Genomic DNA, 18,910 nt, shown 5'->3' with positions numbered 1-18,910 from the left:
AAATGAATAAGGTGCCTACTTTGCAAGAGGCAGAGTCAGTTTGTTAATTGACAGAAAGCTATTTTGATAATAATCGATTAAACATTTGAATCTTGTTCCAGCGTCTCTACTGGAAATATAGGATGATTCTCTTTCTTTTATGTAATAGTAAATTGAATATATTTGGATTTTGGGCTGTTGATCGGACAGAACACAATATCTGAACGTCTCACCTGGGCTTAACATGTTTTTTACAATTTTCTAGCAAATAAAGGAAAAATTCAACACACTAATTTTCTTTTTTGCTAGAATTGGAAGAGAAGATTGACGCTGTTGATGATGTTTGTACACTAAATATGAAGCTACCTTCAGCAGACGGTTAGCTTAACTCTTGACAGGGGCCTCTAAAACGGCATTTAAAACGTACAATTTTTCTTTGTTTTAATGGCTGTTATGTGCAAGATTGTTTCATGGCTGGGAATAGTTGTCAGGCAACTAGCTGAAACTTCAGGATGTTACTGGTTCCTGGAAGATAGTGACTCCATATTGGGACCAATGGTGTATTCCGGTTGAACTGAAAAGTAGGAAAAGCCGAGTTCTCGGTCTGAAATGTCAACTGGATGCCCCTTGAAGTCAGGTTTACCCCTTGGAAAGTCTGGGGAAAATCCCCAATCCCAGCCAAAGAATCCAACATGGGTGCTCCAAGCATCAATAGTAGTGAAAGCTGTATGAATATACTGTTTAATAGCACTTCTGGCTTATTTGTGGCTCATTAAACCTGGCTCACACACAGTATTGTCCATCTTCTATCTGTGGACATGTAGCTACAACTGATATTGCTAACCATGGCTAACCTGGAGTCCCCCTACTCCCACTTTTCGGACTTGTAACTGAAATGCGGTTAACTCAGGTGTGAGGTCAGTCCCAACCTTTGACTTCTGTAAGTGATAAACGGACCACAATGGAAATAAGTCTTTGGGCTTTATTGTGTCATCCCGGACTATTTATGTATTTTAATATATGACACGGAGCACTGTTTTCCTATTTTTATATTTAAGTGGTCAAATAAAATTAATGAAAATCAATAGAGACAGAAATGGGAAAATAATGTCACCATGGTGAATCTTTCATGAGTGTATCTATCTGCAGAGGGGAAACTAAAAATGATATGTTCTTATTTTTAGTTGTGGTGTTTATCTGGTGAAAGTTTCAAATTAGGGAACCTAAAATCCATTCAGTTTTAGATCCATGACCTTTTGGGTCTCTATGATGCTCTGTTGGGAGTTTTTGGTATGTGAATGATGTATTATGATAGACAAACTGCTGCTGGATCCACTAAAATGTTTTGAATTTTTATCCAGACGTCTTTTCCCTTTCACTCACAAATGACAAACCTTTCACTCCCTGTCTCACTCTACTTAAGTGTAAATTATAATCTCAAATTAATTTCTATTTAGCTATTTTTCTTTACAGTAAACACTCCCATTCATTTCTCATCTCAGTTCTACAAATGTGATGTTTCATTTATTTGAATTACTAAAAATAAAAATAAACTTTTTTCTTAACCATTGTATAAGGAGTACATCGGAAGCTTTGGATTACTGGTTAAATAAGAAAGTTCCTCTGTGCCACTCTTTATTATTCTCAAGACAGTTTATGTATTTTCCGTATTAAAACCTGGATCAGTGTGCTCCAGACCAGGCTCTTTTTCCTGCCACCTTTCCTTTCTGCAGTAAAACAAAAAATTGAGACGGAGCAAGACATCAGCCTCATTGTTAAAGTAAACCTATCTTGGGGATTTTTATAAGCTATAGATGTATAGAGATACAAACGTTTTTCATTTTGGCCAGAAAACAATGATCTGACAGTTCCTTTTGTTGGCTTCCTGTAGAGTGTGTGCGTGTGCGTGTGCGTGTGCTTGTGCGTGTGTGTGTGTGTGTGCGTGCATGCGTTTGTGTTCTGAGAGATGAACAGGAAGTACTGGACACAGGAATCGGACGTCTAATCAAGTCTACACCGAACTGCAACTAAACTGCATTTTTTAGGCTGTACCAGAGTTTTTTTTGCTTATTGCAGGGAAAAGAAACAGCTGCTGTAGCTCGGTGGGTGGTGGCTGGTGTCTGATGCCAGGCAGGAAGGAAGTCTTCATCGACTTTAGAAAATAAATACAAGGTGAACTTGTGTGTGGTGACGGTCTGAAGAACTCACAGAATAGAATCTGCAACATTTCCTGTGGCTGGTTTGATTCATTTTTAGGAAGTTTCAAAGTAGATTTTACTTGTAGTTGTTGATGGAAATGTTCCAGGCAAATGTCTCCATCTTCTTAGCTTTTCTCAACAATTTTGTGCAACCAAAAACAAGCTCTTAATTCAGGAACTGTATTAAAGATTGGGTTCTTTCTGTTAGGATTAAACAAAGAAACAAATGAAAAAAAACATATTGTCTCACTTAGCTCTAGTTAAATTGAAACAATGTAAACCAAACAATGTACTGTCAACGGTTCATAGTGCAGCTTTTTCTATTTTCTATTGTATATTCCATTTGTAATTTTATGTATGACCAATGCACCATTTCACAAAGTGAAGAATAGTCTTATTGGGAGGTGCAACAAATTTTATAATTAATATATCTAAATAATGGTAGAAGAAGTAAATGTATTTTACTCTTACAATTTGTTGAGGTTAAAGTAAATTTTACTACACATACGTTGGTAGAGCAGGCGCACATGTATAGAGGTTTATTCCTCAACTCAGAAGTCCAGGGTTCAAGTCTGACCTGTGACAATTTCCTGCATGTCTTCCCCCTCTCTCTTCCCTTTCGTATCTAGCTGTCCTATCCATTAAAGGCAGAAATGCCACAAAAATAATCTTAGGGAAAAAAGTAACTAAAGCGGTTAGTTAAAAGTACGAGATTTCCTTCTGAAAAGTAGTGTAGATATACTTTTGACGCAATTTTCAAATATACAGTATTCAGACATACAAGGCTATTACTTCACTCTGGAATATTTTCTCCTTTTTTCTGTTTTTCTTTTCAGGTCCTGGCCAGTGGCAGGGCCATTTTTTTCTTTGAATTAGTCACTAGCAGAAATAACACAGGTGAAACTCGCCCACAATGACCTCCAGCTCAATGGACTCTTTGTTACGTGGGGATGAGAAACGTTTTCCCAAACTAGTTAAGGTAATTGATCAAGACTCCTTCCCATCTAAACTGACTCTATGAACACTGTTTGTTTAAAATTGGACTAGGCAGGTGTTTATTTGGCAATAACACGAATAACAGCTACTGCAGTTAAAAAACAAGGAGAAATTGCCATTGCAGGTAAAACCATGCATTAAACATCATTCTTTATAGATCTATGTCTTCTTGAGAAAATTACACAAAACAAAAATACACTTGTACCAAATGTTTTTATTCGTCAAATGCTCATAAAAGCAGTTTAGCAGGTGTTTGCAGATGTTACGCTAGCAGTAAAGCTGATATTTAGCTGTCAGAGGCTTCCCCTCACGTGGATAATTGTGAAAGAGGTGTGCATGATTGATGACCCAGTGCCCATTGAAAACACATGTTGGGGGAAGTGAAGCTCTAACTTTGAATATGGTCAATGATTTGGAAGCACTTTTTCTGGGCAACTCACTCTTGTAAAGACAGATTCTCTCTGCCCGTCAGACACAGTTGCCAGTGGCTGCTGCGTAGGCGACTGGATGTGTTTGAACATTTCAAGGAGATGGGACTTCCACGCCCTCTATCTAAAATTACAAAATTACTGACTGTAAGGAATTTCCCTCATAATTTATTTTTTTCTAGAAGTCTAAATCAAGATGTCTTCATATGCCTTTAAAACTCTTTGGCAGGCAGTGGAAGCAAGAGGTGAGTATTGTTATTATGAGTCTTTCCATAGTTCCTCTTTTCCTAAAAACAATACACATTCCACACACTCAGACAGCGCTTATGCAGTTGTTGTGTTCTCACACTGTAATGAGCAGTATCTAAATACAGAAGCAAGGCCACTGGAGTCCAAACTGGATTGAAAGGAACAGGGTGTGTGTTGCTATATGCTCATGTGTATGTATCTGCAGATTTTTTTAGCCACAGACTTGGAGCCTAAATTACTTACATATAGAGCCGCAAATCCTCCACCAGTTAGCCTGTAATCATTAACGTGATGTGGTCCCTGCACGTGGGTCATACAGGCATCTGGAGCATCTTATCCACAAAACCATATGCACAAGTAATCAGTCCTCCCTGCTTCTCACATCCATCAATGCATTCTTCCAAGCTTTCACAAATAATAATAATAATCCTCAGATGAATTAACGTTGTTATATCTATTTGCTTATTTAGTGGTTTAAAATAACTATAATAACAGAGCATGTTATCCCCAACTACACTTCAGCAGAATCATTTTGGGTGATTTTAATGGAAACATAATTACATGAAATTGCATTGAAAGAAATGTAAGCCTGTACTTGCAAACCTCCATCATTAAAGCAGAGTTTGTGAGGGGGTAGACCACAGTGCTGCAAAGTTGTCCTCTGTTTAGTCTTTTTTGGCAGGAAAGCAAAAGCTCCCAAAAGTTCCTCAGTGAATCAACAACAACAACTTGTAGTCCTGAAAACCTTTCCAGACCTGAAACATTCATTCCAGTCTGAGACCTAACTCAATGGCTTTTTTTTCAGCTATGTAGAGGAAAATATTACTCAGAAGAATTACATCACTGACATTACAGTGAACCGCAACAACCTTTAAAAGAACCCAGTCCTGCGCTATGTGATGGCACTAGATAAGTGAAGGTACTTTAGAGAACTGTGGCTGGTACCCTCTTGCAATAGCTATTTAATGTATTTGCACTCTGTAATTAACTCACTTTATAGTAGTTTTCATTGTTTGTGGTGGAGTCCGCCATATCTACACTGGATTTAATTAGTATTTACACACATAAGGGTTACAGAAAGCAATGCAGCATGTAATCCAGTTATCATATTAGCATATTCACTCACCCACAGCCATATCAGAGTTGTATTAATTAACTGCCAAAGCAAACTAGAGCCCGACCAATATATCGGCAGGCCGATATTATCGGCCGATATTAGGCATTTTCTGAAATATCGGTATCTGCATTTATAATGGCTGATTTGAATAAATAATAACGGTCAACCATGTTATGAGTGTTGCGTTGCTAGTCCCTGTTGGCAACGCTCTGATTATTTTGCAGTTTTTATTGTGTTTTTGGTCAAAGGACTTTAAGTTCCATATCTTAAGTTTGTGTTTTTATACATTTCATTTATCAGAACTTTAATATACTTTGATGTTCTGCTCATCTGTTGTGACAATTTTTTTGACAAATTACTATCATATTATTTTAGTCAGAACTCATAAATAACTACAAATAACTAATGTTAGGAAAATCTGTTTATGTTTTTTTCTCCCTTTTTTGGCCTTAAAAATTCTTTCAAACCCTGCATTTCCTACAGCTGCTGCTTCACATTAAATTCATTCACTAAATAAGGTGTGGCTTTTATTGAGAAACAGTCAGGAAACGCATTATATTTGCAGGGCTTAAAGTGAAAAGAAATTAAAGTTAGTTTGACAGGCAAAACAATTAAAGTCCTTTTTACATTACACAACAATAAAAGTCATCGTGTGTAATAAGTAAAACGTTTTGGATACATTTTTAATTCTTCCAACCAAATATTAAATAAGAGTCAATGTAGATTTTCATATTGCAATAATATCATAATCTTACACTGAATCATTGTGAAAACAAAACTTTCTTTGTTGTTACTTTGGCCAGGTTATCGTCAAGAAAGTGAATTAGTACATTCAAGATCTTGTCCATGTTGACATTAGTTTCTCCATGTACATTTATTAAAAACTTTGCTTTGTTTAGCTTTTCACATAGCTAGATGTCTAAACTCTGGGATGAGGCCGTTATGTTTAAATAACGGCCATGCTGACTCCAGCAGACAGCTTTGTGAAGGCAGTTTGGGCTACAGATATATTTTAAACAGTGGCCATCGCTAATGAGAAATTGTGTTCCGTTATGGACGTGCAAACACATATTGTTTTCATCACAAACGCGGTGCTAACTAACTAACGTACTAGTAGGACAGCGTGCACGGAACGAAACTTTGTGACTAGCATCTAAGGACTAGCAAGCACTTTCTTACCGCTGCTGCCGTACGGTGAGTAGCTTTCTTGAACACACGCTGCAGCCAGGTGCTCATTTTGAGGCACCGAGTGCTAAACGGTTTCCCGTCTCCACCCTTTTGCTCTTGTCCTCTATTCATGCCCAGCATCATTTGTTCTTAACCCCTTTCTCAACTAGAGCTACCACGGAGACCAAACACCGACCTCATGCTTTTCGGCAAGGACCCTCCCTAATTTTTACCTGATTAGCTAGAACTCGTTTCATTAGTAGGTGGAAGTTCGATGATTGGTTAAACTTGGCGCATCAAAAACAAATCCCACGTGAACTTTTTTAATTTATTTTTTATTTTTAAAAATGGTCATACCCCACAAATCTGGCACCAGGCCCGAGTTTAAGCTCTGCGTTAGTTAGAGTTGCGTTGCTCTCATATGATTGGTAGGTGAAATCAATTGACTCAAAAATATAAAACCGCATGCAAGTTCCCAAATTTATGTATTTATTTTTCCTCACCGCCGGAGCCGGTGCCGGAATACTTTAAGCCCTGAATTTGTCAGCATAGTTAGCACTAAAAATAATAATGCTGATTAAAGTGGCGTGCGTTTGTTTGGCTGCACAGTAAACAGATACAGCAGCTGCTCCTCTGTTGTATTTCTGACACAGCAGTTGCTCGGGGACTTTTTGCTGTAGTATTAAACTGCACTTTCTGTTACCACAGTAACTATGGCTGTTAACAAATCAACAAGGACTGATTACAACTATAATGTATAACAACTTTAAGGACAGAAAGTAAACACAACCCTTGGTGTAAATGCAAGAGAAACATGATTTGACATGTGCATTTCCTAAAAGAGGCCTTAAATGGGTCTTCCAGTGATTTTAGTGGTGTGCTTTCTTAAACAGATTTTAAAAAGAGTGGTCTAGATGGATACAGTAGAAGCAGAGATAGCCTCGCGTTAAGCCTCAAGGGCTCCAGCTCCACACATAGCAGCAACTGAATAATGCAACTGAATAGCATGTTTTGTTAGACACTCTGTGCCTGATGACTTTGTCAACGTTATTTTTTTCAGAAGAAATCTTCCTATAGAACCACAGGAGACATTATACAACTGTTTTAACTGGCTGAGTCATACTCCCCCATGACAGGTAAATTAACTTCCGTGTGTCAAATATGTGGAAAGCACCTTTAATGCATTTAAGTCAGTAAGGTTATATTAGGTTATGATTTGACATCATGCAGTCATTAGTGGAGAAGGTTCAGCCTTACACTGATTGTGCCATTAAACTAACATGTCTCCCATCAGTAAAATCCCCAAAGGTGTGCTCTGCTTAGAGGGAAAGGGTCTGTTACCAGAGATTTTGTGGGCCACCTGTGTATTCCCCAGCCTCGCCCTCCACCTCCACATGCACGCTTCACATGCACACACATCAAGGATAATGCCAGTCTTCACATCCAGGGCAGGGTAACTATCAGTTACCCTGCCAGCCAGCCCTGCCAGCCAGCCCCGCCAAGCCCATAATGAGAGTCTGCATCAGTGGACACAATCGCTCTCTTCAGCGTTCTAGATGGGAGTTTACCGCTTATCGCTGCGTCATCACCTATTACCCAGTCATTATGTGTCAGAGAGCTAGTTTCATGATGCATGTTTTCACTGTGCACCTGTGAAAGTATATCCACCACCCCAACAAACATAAACAGCTGTTTTTAAGATGTGTAAATCCCAAAGAAGCCCCAGAGCCAGATCTGATAAAGACTTTAATGATGTTGTCAGCTTTGGCGTAAGCATGTATTTGCCAAGTGAAAACTTGTTATAAGTAACATGTCACTGTGTGGAATGTAATAATATACAGTCCTGCGCAGATAATGTCATGTAAAAGTCATGTTACCTGATCACATGACAGAATGTTGTCTTCTTCAAATTTTTACATCCAACAATATTTTACTCGTTCAGCTCAGTAAAAATAAAGATTTTACACAAACACTGAACTATTTCACTAACTGGGCCCTGACTATCTGATCAGAGTAGGAAAAGGAAACACTTATTTTTCCACTGGCCACTGTTTGAAATCATTAAGCTCATGCTGGCATTTCAGGCAGATGCTTTGCTTTATTACTTTTCTTAGGAAACAATCCACAATGGAACTGTGACAACAGTTCTTAAAATCATGGTCCATTCACTCTGAAACCATTCTAGTCTAAGCTTGCTGGCTTAGTAGGATATATAGATCCTGTCATGGATGCAAGATGTATGAGAAAGCTCAACGTCACTCACATTGGTGTGTTTGATGAGAGACAGAACAGATTGAAATGCAGACTGTGATCCCCGGTGTACAGCTGGCAAGACTGAAAGGTCATTTATGAGGGAAATAAATGTCTTTTTTTAAAGTTTAATGGCACAACTTAGCAATAAAATCATATTTCATTTTTTTTCTTTAAAGCGAGACTATGTGACTTTTGAAAGAATAAATAACCCATTCGTCCTCTTACAAATAAAAAGTTGAATTTATAAGCAATAAAACCCACCCCTGTTCAATTTAACACTCAAGACTGCCTTACTTGGTCTGGTATGACCAGTAGTTTTTTGTCAGATAATGTTAGCAAACTTTAGATAGATTAGTACTTTCTGCGATCTTGTAAAAGTCCATTGTGGCCGCTGTTTAGCCAAAACTACATAGGATAGCTTTAACTGTTAAAAGGCCTGTTTATATTAGTACGCATAGACTCCATGCAGTAAGTAGCCCACGCCCATGTGAGGATTTCTACTTGTGCGGTAGTGTGTCTGTGTCATTCTGGCAATATTTTATATGGAGCCTCATAATGCAACTTTAATGTACAAGAAGAAACAGCCATCACTCTTTAAGTTCAAGCAAGTGGACCATATGAAGTTCACTAATGTTATTCTCCGCATGACCTTTGACTTTCTCTGCTGACGCTAACACTTTAGATGACCGGAAAACTGGACAGTTGTACATTTCATCTAGTCACCTAAACACTAAAGCATGAGAGGTCATCTGTGTTCAAGGTATCGAGCCCGAACTGACCAGCCATTACTCAACTTCTTTCATCAGAGTCCAGGATGAGGTGAGTACATCGTTATTTCTGCCGTCAAAAAGTGGTCGTATTTTAGTTTTACCCCCCTCCTTTTCACTCAAGTAGTTTATCTCAATGATGCATCAAAAACTAATTTAATCTTTTTTTATTTGTTAGAATAAAATAGGACAAACAAATATAAACTTTACTTTTCAGTATCAGACTTTGTCCATGTTTGGAAAAATGTGTACGGATAAAACGGGGAACACCTATCAGCACCAACATGCCTCGAGGAGAATCTGATCCCAGGTCACAACAATATAAGAACTTAGCTAGCTATTAGCTATCACATATGTCATGGTCAAGTGCACATGCTACTGAAGAGATTTTCACCATCTGAAGGTTATTTTCCCCCCAGTGCGTAATTGGCCCTCGTACACTCTTAATACCAACTTCACAAAGCACGAAAGGTCAAAGGAAAAAGACTGCAGCTACCTGGAATGATTGCTGACAGATTTGCAGTCTTCTATATATTCTATGAAGTCCTGTCATACCGTCTCACTTTCAACTGGTCCCTGCAGGTTTGGAGTTGTGGTTGCGTGAACCGGGCCGCGTATAAAGTGTGGTTTTCGAAGGAACTGTTCTCCGGGGATATGCTTAGCTCTCATTTTATGGCTTCACTTCACTTTAAGAAAATCTCTTCAGCTACGATGGCTCCAAGATTCTCCTTAACCTCTTGAATGTCTCAACACATGGAGCAGATAAGGCAGCCAGGACTCTCACACTGATTTTATGATTTTTATGTTTTCCTCTTCTTCTTTTCCTTGTGCCACTATGTGATTCTTCCTGCCTTTCCAATTGTGTCATTTCAACCATCAATTTGACTGTATCAGAATGAAGGTAAATACCTGAAATAGAGCCAATGACTGATTCCATGAATGCAGAGGGGATTAGATGCTGATGTAAGAGATCTGGCATTAAAGCCTGAGAATGCCTCAAAGTCATTTAGCCATGTCAGTCATTTGGATTTGGTGCAAAAGGATCCAGAGGCATTTTTATAAACAGCTGCTGAAAAGTCTCAGTGATGCCTGGTCTCTGGGCTGTGTACCCATCTGAATGTCAGAGAGCATATTTTGCTGATTCCTGACTACAAATGGAAGCTTTTTAAAATCACACGTCCTGAGGCTCGGCCTCTAGCCAGGGTAAACACTCTAGAACCATGCATTCCTACAGTGGGATGGGGTCATGCCATCAAGAAATGCCGGGACCTTAACAAATCAGCCATTTATAACTAAAACATGTTTGTGTAAATGAAACGATCAATTTCAGTGTTTGGTTTGAACTACAGTCAAAGCCATACTGGGCCACTTATTGTTGACCCCCACACAAATGCTCTAAAAGGCTTTTGTTAAAAATCTTGAGAGCAGTTGGGATCTTGCAGCCATCTAAGTCCCTCGCTTTGGGTACATTTCATCTCTTGCCTGCCAAAAGCTAAACAAATGACAAAACAGCACAAAGCTTGATGCAGGCACACGGAGTGAGAGGCTGACAAGAGGCTTGTAGGCTGGCACACTACCAAAATGTACAATATATTTGCATGAGGCATGTCTAAACCTAGCCTTAAATCACAGAACAAGGCTGACGTGAGGTGAGGAATTCCAACTCAAGTTACCTGGACACCAAAAGTATATTTACACAGATGTTTTAGGTTTTGCTAACTTCTTAAAACAATGAAATATTCCTTTAAACTCCATCCTGTAGGCAAACCATGTTTCTCTAACTTGCTGTTAGTTTCTGAATTCTTTACTTTTTTTTGTATTCCCTGATCACTTTAAAGAGAAAATTACCAAACTTAACAGTTTAAAAAAATAAATTTGGAACTGAAATATTTCTGTAGTTTATTGTAGTTATAATGTGTGGTCTAATGTGCCTTAAAATGTGAACCAAAAGCTGACAAACTACAGCAAAATACATTCTACAAAAATGGCTTAGACTATAGATTGCGTCCTTAAACTTTCCATTTAGTCAGGCCTGACCCATCCTGATTGATCTGTTATTGTCTAGGTATGTAGCTGCAGTCAGTTAAGGAGGAGATATTAAAGCAGATCTTTGAAAGGCAAAGGAAATGTCAGACAAAAATGTTATAAAGGTATAAATCTAGCCCCGCTGGGTCGGCCAGTGGAAATCAGCTGCTCTGAGAAAATAATGATAGACATTGAAGTTCTTTGGTGTAAATCATTTTAATCATAAGAAAACTATTGTTCAGCTTGTAGCCACTGCTGTGTGTCCTTGTGGGTGGAAATGTCTGCATTAATGTGCATAACACACCTCTTCTCATACAAAGCCCATTATACAGGGCCGAAAGCATTGGACCAAAAACTAAAATTAAAGTTGTTTTTGGCAGGATTGTAACTTACTAAATGTTTGCAGATTGTGTCAGGATTTTCCACTTAACGAACACAGGCATGATGGAAATTTTTTTTTGCAAACATTTCTTCCCAAGAACTGTTACTTAAGGTGGATAATAATGTAATAATAATAGTGTATACTTTGTTACTCCCACAAGGGGGGAATTACAATGTACACTCTGTTGTTATTACACACAGGCCTGAATTACACACACATGCTCAGTACCTACATGCACTAAATGGAGAGATGTCAGAGTGAGAGGGCTGCCCATGGAAAGGCACCCCGAGCAGTTGGGGTGCAGTGCCTTGCTCAAGAGCACCATGGCAGTGCCCAGGCGGTGAACTGGCACCTCTCCAGCTACCAGTCCACCACCATACTATGGTCCATGTGGAGACTTGAACCAGCGACCCTTCCGGTTCCCAATCCAACTCATGTAAACGTGCTCTCAGCATGTTTTATGTTAGAAATCCCTTTTCCAGACAATCACAATGACTTTCATTTTACACTGTGTACTTTTCAAGTGTCAGAACTGTTCTCACACTATCTGTTGGTTGTGGTGTGCTAGGATGTTTTGATGTTTTGCGCCTTGTTTATACTGTTGTTGTTTTTTGTACCTCTAACTGCAAATCAAACGTCCCCTCAAGAGACAATAAAGAACTCTGAACTCTGATGTAATGGATCAGATGTTTAAACAGCTGACTGAGTGGCATTATTTTGGGCTTAGATTTGTTTGAACTCTACTCATTTTGTACGGTTGGCCTTGTAAAGCCAACAGTGTTAACTATTTATGAACATAACACAGTATATCTAGCAATAATACTGTATTACATGATAAACAGTGTTTCTGCAAGCTGCATGAGCAATCGCTTGCTATTAAACCGTTTCAAGTTCATGTAGGATTCTCATAACTGGGGAGCCCAGCAGATGTTTTCCTCAGTCCATGAGTCTCAGACCACTGAGCTATATAAAGACAGTATAATTACTGGACTGGTCTGAGCACAGCCTGCCTTGCCCTTTCTCTGTCACACACGCACACACGCACACACGCACACAAACACACACACAAACACACACATACATCCACACATACAGCCACAGAAACATAACAAGCCACTTATATAGTTTAAGCACGAAGGCTTACAAATGGCTCACAAAGTTCAATGAAGTTTAAATGTGTAGTTTGAGATTATGGGAAACATGCAAATGCTCTTTCTTGCTGAGAGATTGATCAGCGGATTGAAATGATCATGTCTGTAATATAAATACTTAACATACATAACTGACACTGTGGGAAACAGCTTGCCTGTGTCTGTTCGAGGCAACACAAGGCTCTGCAATTGCAAAACTCATTTGTTTAATCTGTACAAGGACAGAAGTATAAAAACATACACGGTGTGGTTTTACTGGGACTATTTTTTGAAGGGCTCAGTCACTTCCTGTAGAACCCAATGTGAAACCACAATGTGTCATTTTTACATTTTTGGTTTTAGCATGGCAGGAAGAAGATTTATATATAAGACATTTAAAAATAAGTGTTAATTGACGTGCCGTCAGATACATGTTGTTAGAGTCAACAAGGACTCTAACAAAGTTAAATGTCTTCATCACTGTTACTGGATATTTCAGTGGTTTCTTTTTCAAATTATTCTTGCTAATTTAGATGTTCTATTTATTTCAGCTCCCTGTTCTTAAATTAATGTTCAAACTTCCCTTTAACAGTAGCTATTATGTTTTTATAGCAAGACCGATTGTTCTGATCTTGACAATTTTAAGCTGCAAAAAAAACACTGCTGTTTTAAGACGTTTACAGTCTATTTTGAGTCCACTAGCTGCAGAGAAAAAAGAAAATGTGAACTTTTTTCCCACACTATTGATGTGATGAACTTTTTCATGTATCACCTCAACAGTTTTTGGTCGCCCCAAGGTGTTGTAAATTCATTCTCCCATTCTAAGGAGGATTACCGACTCCACTTGACTTTGAAGCTCAAAGATTTCCAAAACACGGTTTGACTTGTTGAGGGCCTTTTAATGAGGGGATTTTGACTCTAGCCATAAATGGTCAACTCCTGTAATCAGGCCCTCTATTTCACTTTTATACTTTATGCTTTAATGTTTCTTTCATCCTCATAGGACAGATATTACAGTGCTCAGGGGGTGCTGTGTTTTACTGTACCTCCCATACAGGAATGTGATTCACCCACAGAGTCTATGGGATGCTAATATTGGGTGACACTGATTAGTGCTGTTGATCTCAGGTTCAGTGCCGTTTGTGTGTGCAGATTGCATGTTTTCACCTAAACTTTCAGTTTAAGCAATTCAAGAAACTTTTAATTCACCATTAATGCGCATGAAGGAGTGATTTGAATGTGTCTACAGTGTTTCCACCCAATGCATGCTGGGATATCATTAAGGCCTGAAGAGGATGAAAGGAATAGTTGGACATTTTGAGAATATGCTAATTTGATTTCTTGTCGAGAGATGGATATGAAGATCATACCACTCTCATGTCTGTACACTAAACATGAAGCTACAAACAGCAGTCTGTTAGCTTAGCTGATTCACTGATTGATGAAAACAAAAATCCTTAAAATTATAAAACCCGCCTGCCAGCACTTCTAAATTTCCCAAGTGAACACAATAACCAACATGTTAAAACAACAATATGCTGGGAGCAGTGCCTTCCTTTAAGCTCCACTTGTTGCTTGGTGATCTCACAGTGACTACAGTGAAACGTTTGTGTACGGATTAACATACAAAATATATTGTGTAAATAAGAGTAGTTAGCTTTAGGGGTGCTTGTGGGTGGATTTTGTTTCCCCTTTAACTCAGCCAAACTAGCTGTTTCCCCCTGTTTCAATTCTTTATGCTGAGCTATGCTAATCGCATGCTACTGTAGGTTTAGCGTCACATTTTGTGGGCAAACTTGAGAGTGTATCAATTTTCCTATTTTTTTACTCTTGGTAATAAAGCGTAAGAACGTATTTCACAAAATCTCAAACTATTACTTTAAGACAATGGGCTAAATGAGCCGATGTTCCTGCTCTTACTCCCGGTTAAGCTTTTCCATTAAACAGCCTTCACCTTTAAACTTCGACTGAATCATTAAACAATTTAAGTCGGCTGATAAATTGAGCCCTATATCCACTTCCTGTGAGAACAAAAAGCAGAAGTCGCCTAAAACCTGGCTTCCATTATGAGATATTTTTGCCAAACGCAACCCCAACAGAAATTACAGACAAGCTGGCACGCATCGCCGCTTTGATTGACGTCACCTAATGATGCATACTGCAGGTCCATGTGAAGCCCCGCAGTTACTGTAACACTAACTACTGCCATCGTATCAGACCAGAAAATGGAGGACAGATGCTGAAATGAGTGTGAATGATACCACCTGTAGTTTAAACGCTTCTCTCCTGTCTCTGTATTGTCTCGGTTGATGATGGCAAGGCCTTTGGTGTTTAAGAGAGCCAGATTGTGACAGACATGAAGAGAGAGGTTAGAGGATTAAAGTGAAGGACAGAGATGGAGTGAGAAAGTCAGGACAGGGTTCCTTGTGTGCATACATGGGAAATCATCAAAAATTACAATGAGAACACTTACTTTCAGATTTCAAGGGATTTTATAAAACAATATCACTTAGAAAAAAAATTATAGGGATACGATACAAAATCTTAAATGGTACAGAATAGGCTACATGGGATACAAATGAGTGCAAATAAAAACAACAATGAACTGAACTGAGATGGATGAAATGGAGTGAAGTGGAAGAAAGAAAGAAAGTGACAGAAGTGGAAACGCAAAGATGGAGAGAAATTGAGCGTGAGAGAAAGAGAGCCCCAGAGGAAGAGAGAGTGGGTACATTGTGCTGTGGAGTCGGATCAGGTCTTCCCGTTCGGAGCAGAGAGAGAAGCGCCGCTCAGATCAGCTCAGAGGCTGACAGCTCTCTGACAGGGATTAGAGGACCCTGGAAATGATAGGGGTTCAGACCTGGGGCACCTTGCTCCTTGACAAAGGGCACATTTCTCATCTATCACTCTTTCCATCTCTTGACAGGTCCAGCATAAGTGAAATAAATGGTTCATAAGCAGTGTAAAGTGGAATTCTGTCAGCAATCTTCTGCGTCATTTCAAAGAGAAACATTAACATTTCTAGGAAAATGAACAGAGAGCAAAGTAGCAGACTTAGATGACATCATTAATTTGAACTGAACATCTGTGGGCCAGACACAGACCCAGCCTTAAAATAGGTATAGTGGGCAGGCGCCAGGATACATTTCTTTGTTTCTTTGAAAAGCAAATGTTTGCTTTCCACAATTTGAGACAAAGATGAGATGCTGTTACATGTAACGTCAGAAAATACTGCATGTAATCATTATGAAGCTTGAAATTCAGTCCAATAAATACAACACAGTTGGCAAAGTTGAAGAAGTATTGCCTCAGATCCTACAGTTATATATACCATGCATTGGAGTTAATGCATGATGGGCATGTGTAACACCATTAGTCCACACAAACAAACCAGCTGTGACAATGTGAGCTAAATGATGCCATGCAGATGGGCATCTTGTGCAGGCTACATATCATCCCCATAGCTCACTGGGAATGGAGAAAAGAGCATGGACATGAGAAATCATTAAAGCAACCAATAATTATTTTAATGTACGTATGGGCATGTGAGCAGCGCAAATGTCTTTGGGTTTCCAGACACGCCCTCTAGCCACCGGAGCGAAGGAGGAGGATCGGGTGAAAGTGGAGCGGAGGGAAAGAGAAGAACCCGTCCCCTGTCTGAGGTATGCGGGGCTCGTCCTCTCAGACCTTACGTCAGCCCGGACTCTTTAACAAAGTGTGGGTCCCGGTCAGGACGCAGACAGAGCTGCACGGAGATGACAGCGACGGGAAGAGGAGGATGAAGCACACTTGCGGAGAGCGGCGTGTCATGCGTTTAAAACGGAACTAATTCTGGATTCAATGCATTTGCAGATCATCAACAGTGATGAGTTGGCTCCTGTTGTGGATTCTAACTGCAGCCGGGATTCAACAGGTGGGATGAATGATAGATTTACTATAGATTATTTAAAGAGTTCTTTTTTAATGTGCAAGCTGCATATTTACTTGTGAGAGTAACATTATTCTGCATCTCTATTGTCCATTAGTGTGTTTACATTAGTATAAATTACCTAGGGGGACTTGTGTTTGTATAGGCTAATTCACAGTAAGTTTTAGTGACTACTGCCATTTTTTATTTGATTTTCCCAACTACTGATGTAAGGACGTTAGTCTGTATAGTTCATATATAGTTTTGTGGTACTCAATGGCAAGTATATAGTAACATAAATGAATGTGATGACATCAAAAATGAGTTGGCTGTATCTGTAACTGGCCTATTTCACGTTTTCTTGACTTGTGAAAGAGAAAGCTTGATTGAATGGACAGACTAACCTGGACTCCATTTTTTTTCCCTCTAATTATTTCCGAAGAGAAGTCGTTTATTCATCAACCATCCCGGGGTAAATCTGCAGAGTGAGATGCTGGCAGTTGCCACTCTGCAGCTTCACTTCCCATCGTTTGTTACATGCTAGTGCCACCTGCTGGTTATATAGGAAACTAAGCTTTTTTTCTATATGATCCATTCTCCCATCATCTAGCTATAAATCGGTGGATCATCTTTTTTGAATTGCAATGCTTGAGTAAAAGAAGAAATCCGTGATTTATTCCCAAATAAAATGCAGTCTTTTCAGTTTTACCAGTCTAAAAAAAGAAAAGTTATCAATGTAACACTGTCAAAATTATAGGTTCCTTCCCCATTATAGGTTCCTACACAATTTAGACTGTGGTCATAACATCTACATATTATATCTTAGAACTTATTCCCTGATACATATTGTTCTTATTCTTATTTAATCAGTCGGGTTATAGGTTGTTGTGTTTCTATGTAATAGTCATAGTTAATATTTAATCCTAATCTACTGCACTGTTCACTTTTGCACTATCACCATTGCACACAGTCTACCATAGTGTCTTACCTCATCATGGTCATTGCATTTCTGTGAGTGATTTTTATTTTTATTCTTATGTATGTATGACATATGTGTGTGTGTGTGTGTGTGTGTGTGTGTGTATGTGTGTGTGTGTGTGTGTGTGTGTGTGTGTGTGTGTGTATGTATCTGTTGTGTTATGATTGTCTTTCCTTTGGGATGAATAAAGCATCTATCTATCTAATAATACATTATTTCATAGGGGATGTTATTAGGCTACTATCATTTAAGCTGATGATGTAATGTAATAAAGCAGTGCAATTTTTCATAGCATCTTTCCAAGTATGAACATGTTTAAACTGTTCAAAGCTATGCTTCCTCCTTTAAGGGTCACAAGCTTTTGGAGAGAAATTTAAGAAAGCAATACCCCAGTGATAGTTGTCTATTTATTTTTTTTATATATAAAATGTTGTCACACCTTCCTGCAAAGAGTTTGTCCATGCCTGTACATTGAAGTCCTCTGATCCGACAGGAGGGAAAAGATCAAACCAGCAGGGAAAGAAAGGTCGTTAGTCATCATGGTCACTCCTCACAACAGAGAAATGAAAATAGCATTATAATTAACTGGCCATCACCAAAACACGACAGCTGGAAAAAATTCAAAGAGGTATCGAAGGTTTGTATCATGAATATCTAAATGTCTAAAACCTGAATATTTTGAGATCACCCCACTATTTGAGCATCTTTCTCTTCTTTTAGTTTTGCTCCAGCTTTCTTAGATATGTGTTACTCTAACTCATTTAATGCTCTGTTAGGGCTCTCTCTCTTTCCTGACAGCGTTTAAATACCTTTTAAATAAAATCACACTGGATTTAGTCAGCAGAGATGAACGATTTCGGGCTGATGATTGCATTAGGCTTTACCCAATGCTTTCATAATTAACGTATGAAACGCCCACCTCTCTCTGCGCTCCTGCATTTGTTAAGAGTGATGGACAGCTTTTGTGCTGTTTGTTTTGTTTTCCCCTGCTTTACAAATTAGCCTGAGGGCTAACTTAACTAATCTGAAGAACGACTTAGTGGCACGGCCGTGATTAAAACTCATTTATTTGCATTAGCCTTTAACATTGAGCACAGCAGCTATTAATATGACCATAATTCCATTGAAGTGCTAAGAACAAGCTTAGGGATATGACATAGGTCGCATAAGATGCTTAAGCTTGTTTCCTCACAATTAATTGCAAATTAAGTGTGCATGCACTATGTGTGTAAATGCACACTTGTGCATGTGCAAGTGTTTTTTCATGGATCAGAAGCTCCTTACTTGAGTGCAGTGCTCCGAGCATATGGATGATATTATGATTTGTGAGTAT

The 18,910-nt window shown here is 38.8% G+C and overlaps 1 protein-coding gene across 1 annotated transcript in view; it reads left to right on the top strand.

Moving 5' to 3' along the window:
* The first annotated feature begins 16,310 nt into the window (after positions 1–16,310).
* The window catches only part of ccn4a (cellular communication network factor 4a), a 12,214-nt gene continuing 9,614 nt past the window's right edge, over positions 16,311–18,910 (top strand). The window contains exon 1 of the mRNA XM_034891358.1: positions 16,311–16,604. Within this exon, the coding sequence (XP_034747249.1) occupies positions 16,557–16,604 (48 nt within the window). The 5' untranslated portion in view covers positions 16,311–16,556. The remainder of the gene's footprint in view (positions 16,605–18,910) is intronic.

The sequence above is a fragment of the Etheostoma cragini genome, chromosome 14 (assembly GCF_013103735.1).
Source record: "Etheostoma cragini isolate CJK2018 chromosome 14, CSU_Ecrag_1.0, whole genome shotgun sequence".
In the NCBI taxonomy this organism is placed as follows: Eukaryota; Metazoa; Chordata; class Actinopteri; order Perciformes; family Percidae; genus Etheostoma; species Etheostoma cragini.
This window is presented reverse-complemented; position numbering and strand designations above follow the sequence as displayed.